Genomic DNA, 12634 nt, shown 5'->3' with positions numbered 1-12634 from the left:
GTGTCTGTTACCTGTGTTGGCTATTTAATCCCCTGCAGATTTACACGTTAATCCCTTGGGGAATTTGTGTCTCAAAGTGTAGATAAGCAGACTGGCCCCTTCGCTGTCTGTGGTCTTTTTTTTTTTGTTTGTCTCAGCATTTCATTCAGAGAGGGGGAGGAGACTGTTGCAAAGACACAGGAGGCCTGTGTGGTGGGAGAGCCACTTAGCTTAGGGATACCCAGAAGAAGGCTGCTTGGCTGGATGGTCTTGCTCTTGCTCTTCCTTCCTTCTCTGACAATGTGACGACAATTCTAGGATGATATGTTAGTAAAAGTCTTTAGTCTCCTGAGTTTTTTTTGCACTTTTTAGCAACATCTCTGTGGGGTATTTGTAGTAGTGAAACGCTCTTCAGGATTTTAGCAATGGCAGACATCATGGGGTTTGGGGTTTTTTCCTGCTTTTATCACAATGTATTGTAATTACATAGGTACCTCTCAGTCTTTCTATTGTTGTGTATGCTCCCTGAGGACAGGGCTCTGTCTTCCTGCTTTATATACTCCTGCCATGCAGCAAAGTCCTTCTTCTTGGGAGATGCTCAGTGAAGGTAGTTGAGCAGTTGATGTCGAAATGATGCGTGTGTCTAGTCTTCACACCCGGCTCTTGCTTGTGTTCTGCTTGTGCTTGGGGATCCCATGTTCACGGGTAAACAGCACTTTGGCATTAATCTACCGCGCGTACTCTTGGGCTGGGATTGGGCGAATGCCCCAGGTAAGCAGCGACTCGCATCTGGGTGTCAGAGCGGAGCCAGTGGCTCTTGGCCGTGAAGTGGAGAGATTTTCCGTTCAGGTTTGGTCTGATGTCATGGAGTCGCATTCACCCTTGGCGTTTGCTTTTCACTAAATGACGGTACCTTCCTGAGAGCAGCAGTGTTCTCCCCGGTATAGTGTGAGGCTGTGTGTGTCTTCAATCTACTGAAAGGACAAATGAAATGACCTATTATTTTATTTTCTGTCCCAGGAATTCCTGCTCATATTGACACACATTCTGCTTTTGAGGATGAGATTGTTTCTCTCAGTTTGGGGTCAGAGGTAAATGTTCAAACATTTTCATTAGCCATCAACAACTCTTACCTTATACGATGCTGTTTCACGGGATTTCCCATACTTAAGTAAAATGAGGTAGGATTTAAACCTAAGTAAAGGTGCTAATAGCACCTTTATATCTTATAGAATATAAAGTGATCATAGCCTCTTCTTTCAGGTGTCTGAAGTTTTATGCATCAGCTGATCAGATGGTAGGAAAACCCCTGTTTTTTTCACATATTTTTACACGTTTCACTTTGTAGCTGGTGAAGACTAGCCAGACTCCCCTCCTGACGTGCAGCAGTGCCACCTAGTGGCAACAGATGGTGGCTGCGCGCCACAGGAAAAGGAACACAAAACTAAAATGTGTGTCCAGAATTTTGATACTTTTCCACATAGATTACCTGATTCATTCCCTTCAGAAACTCTGAGAAGTCCACGATAATATGCTGATTTTTACAGACGAAGAATACGAGGTTCATGTTTTTTCATCGACTTGTTTGTATAGCTGCACTTTCCTTGAGCTGCTCAAGAAGATAGAAAAAGCATGATTTAAAGGGATGGGTGCAAACCGCAGGTAGAATTTTAGTTAGAAATCAGCATTTTAAGTCCAGAAGAACCTTTAAAATATCAGGTCCTCTAATCTAACCAGAGGTTGCTTCAAAATCTGATCTTGTTCCTAGAGGTGAATACTGTTTCCTAGGTTGTTTTGTTTTGCCTTTGTGAGGTCCCTATCACTAGGTTTTTGGTGCTTTGGCTTTTTAACTGATGCTGAACTCATGTGATGATGGCAGTGCTGTGACGTGAGAGTTAGTACTCTTTGATGTGTCTTGTCACCCACATGTGTGGATTTTTATTAAATGCTTTATAAATAAGGAGGACAGGTAGGAAAAACAAAGAGCTCTCTCTGTCTGGCTTGTTTTTATTTTACCTGTTATCCTGGCTTGTGGCTTTAGGGGATCCGTAAGTAAAGAACGTCTTTGTCTTTTCCTCTCAACTGTCTAACCAGCTGAGAAAGGAGACACAGCTGGAGATCAGAGTGTCGGCTTTACTACTGAGAAAACACGGCAGAGAATGGCTTTAGATCTGTAGCCAAGTGGACGTATTAATACTTCACATCTGAATTAAAGTGACTTGCTGTGCTTGTCACCGGTGCAGCCAGACAGCTGGAGACCTTGCAAGAGCTTCCTCTCTAACAGGACATGAAGGAGCACATATTAGGTTCTGCAGACCGTGTAGATCTGAAAAAGAGAGCAAGCGAAGAGCTCAGCCGAGCGAGCGTGGCCCCAGTCTAGCTACTGCCCTGAGCCAGGCCCTCTCTCCTGGGCAATTAAAAGTGAAGGGTTGGCGGGGGCGCCTGGGTGGCTCACTAGGTTCCGGGACCAACCCTTGATTTCAGCTCAGGTCATGATATCAGTCAGGGTTGTGAGATCGAGCCCTGAGTTAGGACAGTTGGCAGCGATTCTGCTGGAGATTTTCTCCCTCTGCCCCTCCCCCTGGTCACACGCATGCACTTGTGCTCTCTCTCTCTCCAAAAAGAAAAAAGAGTGAAGGAGTAGAGAAAAGCCAGGTATGTTGTTCCTTTGCTTTTACTCTGGTGGAAATTTCTGCCCCACCTACGGAAATATGAGAAGTGAAACTAAATGGACTTCCATAACTGGAAGTCATAAAGAAAGGAAAAGAAGGGAAAACGTGCCCTGCACTGATAATATGCTGCAGTTGTCACCTCCACTTGGTGTCTCTGAAGGCACATAATTTTTAGCCGCCAATTTGGATTATGGGGTTCTTGGCTAAATCCACCTTTGTAGTAGCAGGAAAGTGTGCATGTTACGCTTTATGACAAGACCAATAGATTTTCTTATTAAGAGATAGTTTTTGATGGGTAGCCAATCTTGGTAATTTTGGGGAAAAAATATTTACTAGACATGTGTAAGTGTATCATGATATTTAAAAAGTTGACTGTATTTAGAGCCCTTTGTTTTGTATGTAAAATGGGATTAACATTAGCTCCTGTCTGGCGGAAGGATTGTGAGTTAACTCTGTAAACTGTTTTCTAACTCAGAGCGGTTCATACGTGCAGACTTACTAAGGTAAGGTGCTTCTTTGGTCCCTTCCTGGAAGGTTTCACTTCTGTAACAGAGGGAAGATCACGTTCCCATGGCCTCAAAAATAAGATTTCTGGTGGTCCCCAGAAAGGTGGCTTTCACCTTTTCTTCTTGCATTTACCCACCTTTGCACCTGTTCTGTTTGCTTTTGACACTGTAGTTGTTTGCACTTTCTTCTGGCTCTGTGCCCCAGACCTAGAATCTGTCTCCCAGACCTCTGTCTCTTTTTCTTTATTTCTTTGACAGCCTTAATTATTGGAAGAAATTTACTATAGGATCTACTCCAGCTTCCATCCCATTGTAATAATTTGTCAGTGGCACCATTGTTTTTAGTGTTTTGTTTCTCGTTAGCTAAAATCCTTGAGATTATACTTAACTTTTTTTTTTTTAAGATTTTATTTATTTATTTGACAGACAGAGATCACAAGTAGGCAGAGAGGTAGGCAGACAGAGAGGAGGAAGCAGGCTCCCTGCGGAGCAGAGAGCCCGATGCGGGGCTTGATCCCAGGACCCTGAGATCATGACCTGAGCAGAAGGCAGAGGCTTTAACCCACTGAGCCATCCAGGTGCCCCTATACTTAACTCTTTACTTGCTTCCTTTTCCTCGAAAATTTGTGAAAACTCCTAATTTGTTTTATTGAGTGTGATTGACACACAATATTATATTTATTTCAGGTATAACAGTGATTTGAAATGTATATACACTATAAAATGATCACCATAACAAGTCTGGTTACCTTCTGTCACCCTACAAAGTTAATATACATTACATCAGAATTCACGGAAAGAAGGACCAAAGGGTCACCACAATGGGCACAGATAGCTGTGGGTTTAAACACAGAGATATTTGAAGAAGTAGTAATTTTATAAGAAGTTGGTTTGTCAGTAAATATTTTTTATTATGATGATTTTTGGAACTGAGTGGGGTGAACAATTGGGTGTCTGGTTAATGAAGGCTTTGTCTGTTGAATGCCTGCTAGAGGGCTCCGAATTTGTTACATTACTTGTATTTAGCAAATAGTTACTAAGTCCAGCTTGATCTTCTGAAATATATGGTACTGAGTAAAAATTTTTTGTGAAATGTTTTGAGAGACCCAGTTTCTCTGTTGCCAGCTGAGTAGTTTTGTAGATTCTGTGTTTTTTTTCCAAACTCTGTATATTTTGCCCCAGAGATGTTCTGATGCTGGAGTGATTCTCGTCGTGTCCTGTATGTCAGGGATGACTCATAGGGTACTTCTCTTTCAGGAGTGTGTTGCTTTAACAGACAAATGTTCCCTTGTTTTCTGATCCTCAGCACAAATTGGGGGAAGAAAACAAAGATACTTTCTTGATGGGGCTTGAAACAACTAACACAGTCTGGACCTTCAGCATCCTGATCTCATTTTTAGCCTCAAATTTAGCCTCAGAATGTGTATGTAGAAGCAACATTTATAGCCTCAGAAGCCACGCAGTTTCTTCTTATTTTTTTCTTGCTTCCAGGCTCCAGACTTTATTCTTCTGCGAGTTCTTGGAATATTTACATTCTGTAAAGTTCTGTCAAATAAATTGTGTCTGCTGTGTAGCTCCTTTCTCCCTTAAAACTTGTTTGTGATATTTTCCATCATCTCTGTAATGCTCTCAGCATTGAAAGCATGACGATCTGCCATCCAAGTGGGTTTATACTTGGGCCCGTGTGTTGGTGTGGGTGTGGGAGTGCGTGCGCAGGGACGCTCCATAGCCGCAGCTGTGGTGTGGCTGTGTATGTTGGCGGAGGTGCATCGGCCACATCTTCGTTTCCCTTTGATCCAGTGTGTCCCTAACATTCAGAACTAACGTGGACAAGCGGATCTGGTTTGGAATCCAGAAGGAGATGCTTTACCGTACTTGGTCGTGTTTGTTTTTATACCATGAATTCTGTTTTCACTTAAGCACTTCCCCTACTAACTCATGTTCTGAAGATTCCAATTTTTGTGTAATTTTCTTATCTTTCAAGATATCTTGGAAGCCCAAATCCCCTTTTGTGTAAATGGGGCAATGGAGAGTCTGCTGACAATTCTCCCAGTACCCTCCTGTCCTTCATATGTTGCAGGATCCACGCTGCCCTTACAGTGAGGAGAACGACAAGAGATTCGCCTGTTCCGGGGCCAGTAATCTGCTAAAAAGAATCTGTTTCACAGCGTGACATCATGAACTAGAACGTTTTGTTGTATTTGGAGCCTTCCAAGTACCAATTCTTTTATCTTTTGAGGTAGAATTTGTACATTTACTTTGTAGCAAGACAGCAGCATTGTATCACTGCGGGTATGTAGAACTAGAATGAAATTTGTCGGTTGAAGGCAGAAAGCTACAATAGAGGCCGGTTTAGGAGATGCAGTAGAAACTGGTGATTGGCTGTTAACTAAGAGGTCACTTGAATTTGGGGATAATAATAATAAAAGATACATACATATTACAAACACTGTGTTTTAGCCTACCTGTAAATTCACTCACCAGTATTTTGATGTAGGGCCCTTCTTTCTGGGATGGTCCACAGTCTGCCTTGTCTTTCCAGCTTTCATTTCTTTAAGGTGAAGCAAAAACTTAAGATACCTGTGACATCTGAGTGATTGTATTTCCAAGATTTTATTAGTGAATTATCACATCTGTTACAACAATTCATTATTTTGTTTACTTGTACTGAGTCTTTTAGGAGCATTCAACCTCATGTATAGAGAAGAAAATTCTGTCTTTTCCTTTGTCAATTTCATTGGTTTCCATAATGTATCATTAAGTAACTGCAAAATAAATGTGGATGCACTGAGTGCTTGACTTGTTAAGTATGTAGCTCGGGTGGTGAGAGTGGAAATGCGTGAAGGTGTTGGAGAGTTGCCTGTGATTTGGGGGCTGAGCATACCTTCCAGAAGGAATGCAGCATCTCGGTTGGTTAAATAGGTGTCTCTTAAAAGAGCTTTTATTTCTGTGACCTGCAGGATACAAAAATATTTCTAGCTTTGATTCCCCATTCCCCACCTCTGACTTTGGACCTGAACATCGAACTCTCTAAAAGACATTTTCTTTTTTCTAAGTCTGAACTCATCTTTGTTTTCAGCCGTTTACCACCCACCGCTCTTCTCCCCTACAAAAAAAATGAACTTTTGCTCTTCCTGAGTTTCCTGCTCTGTTTAATTGTCCGCCAGTGGATCAATTTAGAACCTGGGAAATGAGTTTTTTTTTTTTTTTAGAATTTTATTTATGAGTGAGAGTGAGAGAGCATGAGCTGGGGGGGAGGGGCAGAGGCAGAGGGAGAAGCAGACTTCCCGCTGAGCAGGGAGCCCCACATGGGGCTCCGTCCCAGGATGCCGAAAACAGCTGCTTAACTTGAGCCACCCAGGCTCCCCAAGAACCTGGGAAATAGTCTTGACATAACATTTTTATGATAGTGAATTTTGCTTTCAGCTGCTGTTTTAACTACATCTGCCAATATTTTCTTTGAAAAACAGTTCCTTGTGGCATAATTGTCATGCACTAAACTGCACGATTTTTTTTTTTAAAGATTTTATTTATTTATTTGACAGAGAGAGAGATCACAAGTAGGCAGAGACGCAGGCAGAGAGAGAGGAAGGGAAGCAGGCTCTCTGCTGAGCAGAGAGCCCAATGTGGGGTTTGATCCCAGGACCCTGGGATCATGACCTGAGCCAAAGGCAGAGTCTTTAACCCACCCAGCCACCCAGGCGCCCCTAAGCTGCGCATATGAAAATAGACGCTCATGGGGTGCCTGGGTGGCTCAGTTTTTAAGCGTCTGCCTTTGGCTCAGGTCACCATCCCACAGTCCTGGGATCAAGCCGCACATTGGGCTCTCTGCATGGCGGGAATCTTGCTTCTCCCTCTCTTGCTTCTCCTACTTGTGTTCCCTCTCTCATGCTCTGCTCTCTCTCAAATAAATAAGTGAATAAAAATCTTAACAAAAAAATAAAACAAATGTTCGTGAAAGCTTCATGGCTTTCAAGATGTTGAATGTGTCCATCATCCCCTGAAGTTTCCTTAACTCCTCCTGTTCCTCAGCACCTTACATCATGACTATTTTCCAGAGTCTCTTATATGGGAAGATGTACTCTTTGCTGTATGGCTTCTTTCACTCAACATAATTACCTGAGATGCATTCAAAGTCTAAACTTACTTGGTATCTTTTTTTGCTGAATAGTATAAGAACTTCAGAAGTCTTTAACTTCGTTACTCCCTGATAATTTATATCCTTTTATTGTTGTGTCTATGAATTCTCTTACATTTTTTTTAGATACTTCTTTGGCAGTTACAGTGTTCACTTAGACATACTTACTGTTTCTGTTGCTCTTCATTCTTTTATGTCACACCTTCCGTCTGGGATCGTTTTCCTTTTATATAATGCAGCACCCTTGACATTCCTGTAGTCCAGGTCTGCTGCTGGCCATTCTCTTCCTCCCTCCCTCCCTCCCTCCCTCCCTCTCTTTCTTTCTTTCTTTCCTTCTTTCTTTCGTAGCCATTCTAAGAGTGGTGAGGTGATATCTCATTATGGTACCTATGGAAAAGTACTATCCTAAATAAGTTTTTCTTTATGAGGAGTGATCTAGGGCTAGAGATGTAGTCATGACTATTATTGTTCTTTTTACTTTAGCTGTCTCATTTTGGCTACCTGTGTATATGAATCTGTTAATTTATTTTGTTTAAGGAGGAAAGCTCAGAAAATAAATAAATGGAATTTAGGAAGCCTTTTGTCCAAAAATGTGAGGCATATTGCCCTGTTCTTTTCATATAAATTGTTTTTGATGAATTTATTCATTAATTTATTCATTCAAAAATCTTTGTTGAGTATAAGCTACTAGACAGACTCTAACAAGTAAATATGGATAAAATCTCAAAAAATGTTTTTTAAAGCTAAAATGTTTCATTACCTTTGGAGCTTTGTCATATATAAAATAAAACTTATTTTTACTGAAGTAGTTTGTGATAGACTTGTGTTTGGAGTCCAGTTTTAGGTGATGTGGTTTTTCACTTCACAGTTCCTACAGAGGAATAAAGCCACAGTGTGATAAATGAAAGCGGATAGCAAGTGGTCTCAGTGCAAAGCATAAACATAATTATATTATAGGCTTTTTTTTTTTTGAAGATTTTATTTATTTGAGAGAGAAACAGAAGGAGCAGGGAGAGGGGCAGAAGGAGAAGCAGAGGCCCCACTGATCAAGCCCTATGTGGGACTTAATCCCAAGACCCTTAGATCACTGAAGTCAGATGCTTAACCAAATAAGCCATCCAGGTGCCCCGATATTGTTTGCATTTATAAGCTAAGCATTTGTAATATGGAATATTCAGTGGTGGCTAAAGTGCCCCCAGTTTAGCATCTTTCCTTTTTCAGGCTTATTTTTCTGTTATGCAAGGTTTCCTTTGCTCTTGTTTGTGCCTTTTGCAAATGTGTTTCAACCATTAAACTAAAAAATGCTAACTCTTGTTTTACATTCTACTTGAGCTCAGCCGGATAAAACAGTTCAAAATCACGTGTACTGGGGGGTGGAGATGTGAGGTGGCAGCGTCGACTCATGCGGCAGCTGAGACCCTGTTCTGTAAGGCAGAGTTGTATGGAAAGGTGGAATTTGCTGACATATGCTGTAAAGTAGATTTGTTTGTGGTGTTTTCTTTTAAAATTTTTGCCTCGTTTTGCTTGTTTCCCATGCACAGTATTGCAGATAGGTTCCTGGCTACATATGCTAAGTGTATACACGGTACTTGAGCAGCCGGGGGTTTCCACACCGGAAACATTAGGTGATGCTCTGCTTCCCGCATCCGTTCTGCGAGGCAGTGAGAAGCCAGTGCGTTGGGGCTGCGGTGGGATTTCGCTCCCGCGTGTCCCAGGTGAGGGCCCACTTTGCTCTGCCATAAAGCACCATCTTTATGTTCAAATATGCGAGAGTGTCCTCTTCCTGATAAGAATACGGAGGCCTGTCCTTTATAATGTTGCTCCTGACTCCAGAATAAGGGAGTGGAGTTTGGTTTCTTCCAGTGAGTTCAAATGGGATGCCCTGGGTCTTGTTCTTGGCATTGTTTCTTTCCTTTGAGGTTCACAGGACTGGGTAATCTTGCAGTTGCAGTTTTCAAAAAATTTAGCAAATTTCAAGGCTCCTGTTTTTGTTGTTTGGAAGCCTATCTTGCTAGTAGTAGTCAATGAAGGGAAACAGATTGATTTCAGTCTTTGATTTTAACTTGCTTCAGGGTTATACGGGAGGAGCAGGCTTATACGGGAGGAGATTGAAAGGTCATTGACAGCAGCTGCTGGTCTCCAACGTGTCCCAGACAAAATTTCTATTAGGTCCTCTGCCCTGGAATAATATGGCTTGTCAGCAGGCTTCTCTTCCTGCTACTTTTCAGCTGGCCAGAGTAGACTTCTAGGAGTGTCATTTTTGTAGAGAGACAGAAAATTGTATTTGTTTTACTAAAAATGTTTTCAGTTTTTTGTCTCTCCAACGGTGGACTAATGATCTCAAGCTCTGCTGGGATTCTGTATTTGTGATCCAAGGAGAGGATGTAAACAGACAGTGTTGACATACCCACAGTTGCTCGTCAGTCGTTTGTAGCTTTAGTCTTGGCCACTTGCAGTTGTGTGTCTCCTTCTCTCCTTTCCTCTTGTCTGAACACAGTGGACATGCTCATGAGGTAGCATCACCTGTTTGCTGTTTACAGTAAAAAGCAAACTCTTATTTGGGTCCCATTTGTGTTCAGTAACAACCAACCAACATCAGTGCAACTGCAGAAGATTTTATATTTGGCAGGCTGTGGGAAGCACATGGACTTCTCTCTCTTCTGCTCCCTACTTGGCTGTGGGATACTTTTCTGGTCAAACAGAGTGATCTCCACCATTTGGACATTCGTCACTTTCTGTGAATCACAGGTCCTTCTTCCCATCGCGTTGTCTCTTGTGTGTATGCCCTTAGGGTTTCAGAAGTCTAACCGTCTCAGCCCCTTTTTAACCAGTAAGGATCTACATTAAGTTTGTGTTCTTATCCGAAGTGTTCCCACTAGCAGCGTACCCTTTATTTTCCCATTTAGCTGACATGGAGATCTGTTTATTTCATGTATTTTTCTGTTGTGAATCTTCTCTTCACTTGAGTGAGAGAGTGATGGCTGTCTCTGGGGTTTTCATTCAATTGTACTTGGGATGCTTAAATGTTTTATAAGATCAGAAAGTCTAAAACTTTTTGTTTGCTTGCTTTGAACTGAACATTATCCTCACCCTTGCCCCACAAGCTTGCTGGAACCTTGATCTTTATTGACTCTGCCATCCTGGAAAATAGGTAAAACCAAAATGAATAATTGGAAAAAAGGTCCTGTGGAGCAAAGCTGGCACATGGCAGAATGATTCAGGAGTTGCAGGGAACATTATTGATTGTGAATCCTTTGTGAGTTTTTAAAAAAGCCTTCTTTTTTCTTTCTTTCTCTCTCTCTCTCTTTTTTTTTTTTTTTGGTCTGAAACGTTACTTAGTTAAAGATATATATATACATATATATATTTTTTTAAAGAATAATTTTATTTATTTGACAGAGCGAGAGATCACAAGTAGGCAGACAGGCAGGCAGAGAGAGAGGGGGAAGCAGGCTCCCTGCTGAGCAGAGAGCCCGATGCTGGGTTTGATCCCAGGACCCTGAGATCATGACCCGAGCTGAAGGCAGAGGCTTAACCCTCTGAGCCCCCAGGTGCCCATGTTAAAGATATTTTAAATACGATGATAGTAACAATATTTTATGATTGTTTCAAGAAAATTTAATTTTTATAGAAAATGTACTTTTAATTTTATAAGTAAAAATTACTTTCTTAGATTAAAAAAAAAAAAAAAACAGACAAAAACCCCCTGTGCTTTCACATTAGATACATTAGAGGTAATAGAAAACATTTATATTGGTTTCTGTCCCCAGTTCCTGGTCAGAACTCCTGAAACACTTGTAAATTTCCTAAGCGATAGGAATAGTAGGAGCATTTTTTGTTCTAATGTTTGGTCATTCACCTGGGTCCTGACACAGAGTTCCTAAATCCCTTGGAATATCCTGGCGGATGGCAGCATATTTTGTTCTAATGAGATGACTCTTAATGGGTGCCTTGAGGAGGCCTGTTCACCGGAAGACCAAGTCATGGTTAGAAGCTTTGAATTTTCAGTCCTGTCCCCTATTCTCCAGATAGGAGCGAGGCTGGAGATGGACTTAATAATTGATCATGTCTATGTGATGAGGCCTCCATAAAAATCCCAATAGTATGGGGTTCAGAGAACTTCAAGTTGATGAATGAACACGTGGCAGTCCTAAGAGAGGGGTGTACCTAGAGAGGTCAGGGGTGCCTGCACCCCTTCTCACGTCCCTGCCCTGTGCACCTGTTCCATCTGTTTGTTCGTCTGTCTCCTTTGTCATGTCACTTTATAAAAAACTGGTCAATAGTGAGGCAGCTGTTGTGATGAGTTCTGGGAGCCTCTATAGCAAACTAATAATGACCATCAGGAGTAATAATAAGTATTGTGTGCATTTTCTCACCTAAGTCCTGTAATAGTTGGCTTAGTTGGGAGCGTATTATTCTTCCTTGAAACTTGGCTTCTGTATTCAGGACAGGTATTTCCAAATTAATTAGTGTCACGTTCATACTTGTTAGTTCTAATCATTTGCTTAAACTGAGATTTCCCTATTTAAAAATCATTACTCTATGTTGCTGGGAGGAAATGCGTTTGAATTTCACAAGTAAATAGGTACTGTATATTTGTCACACATACGAGTGCTAATTAGCCAGAAACCTCTGGGTGGGCAAGGACATGTCTCTCACTTTACATTGTGGCCTTTGGTAGCTCAGACAATGAAAAATAAATACTTATCTAAAGAATAAACTAGAATCTAGTCTCTTATTTTCCCACCAACGGCTTCCATTGTCTTAACCCACAAATTATTTCCTCTAATAACATAATTAATAAATGTGCTCATTATTCTTTCCTACATGTAGTTTCTTCAGAAGATTGAAACCTCTATGTATTGGTTTTAAAAATGGGTCACAGTGCCTTTTCTCCCCTTCAGCTTTTCAGTATGAACTTTTCCATACTGAAAAGTTGAAAGAATTCTATAGCAAATACCTGTATACCCACCACCTAGATTCTATAGTTAACATTTTAATATATTTGCTTTATCAAATATCTATCTGTCTGTCTATCCTCTTATTGGTATATTTTACTTAGACATTTTGGGAAGTTGTGGGTGTCCATGCACGTCACCCCCACAACTTCGGAATTGACCTGCAGTGTTTATCAGTAGAATGTTTTTAGAGTGTAGCTATTTGAAATTATATGTGATCATTTAGGAATGGGTAATTGTTAGAAAATGAAATTCTATCATCTTACCTTATTTTCCATGCTTCCAAGGGAAGGAAGCCGCTTAGTTCTGTATAATTCTTTGTAGTTTATGAAGAATTCTCACGTCTGTTACTGAATTTGGACAGATAATATTGCTGATAGT

The 12634-nt window shown here is 41.1% G+C and overlaps 1 protein-coding gene across 3 annotated transcripts in view; it reads left to right on the top strand.

Annotated features, from left to right (window-relative positions):
* The window catches only part of ALKBH8 (alkB homolog 8, tRNA methyltransferase), a 51643-nt gene that overhangs the window by 15786 nt on the left and 23223 nt on the right, over positions 1 to 12634 (top strand). For all 3 annotated transcript variants that reach the window (XM_032360573.1, XM_032360574.1, XM_032360572.1), the window contains exon 7: positions 1000 to 1070. In XM_032360573.1, coding sequence (XP_032216464.1) covers positions 1000 to 1070 — 71 coding nt within the window. The remainder of the gene's footprint in view (positions 1 to 999; positions 1071 to 12634) is intronic.

Source organism: Mustela erminea, chromosome 9 (genome assembly GCF_009829155.1).
Source record: "Mustela erminea isolate mMusErm1 chromosome 9, mMusErm1.Pri, whole genome shotgun sequence".
Lineage (NCBI taxonomy): Eukaryota > Metazoa > Chordata > Mammalia > Carnivora > Mustelidae > Mustela > Mustela erminea.
This window is presented reverse-complemented; position numbering and strand designations above follow the sequence as displayed.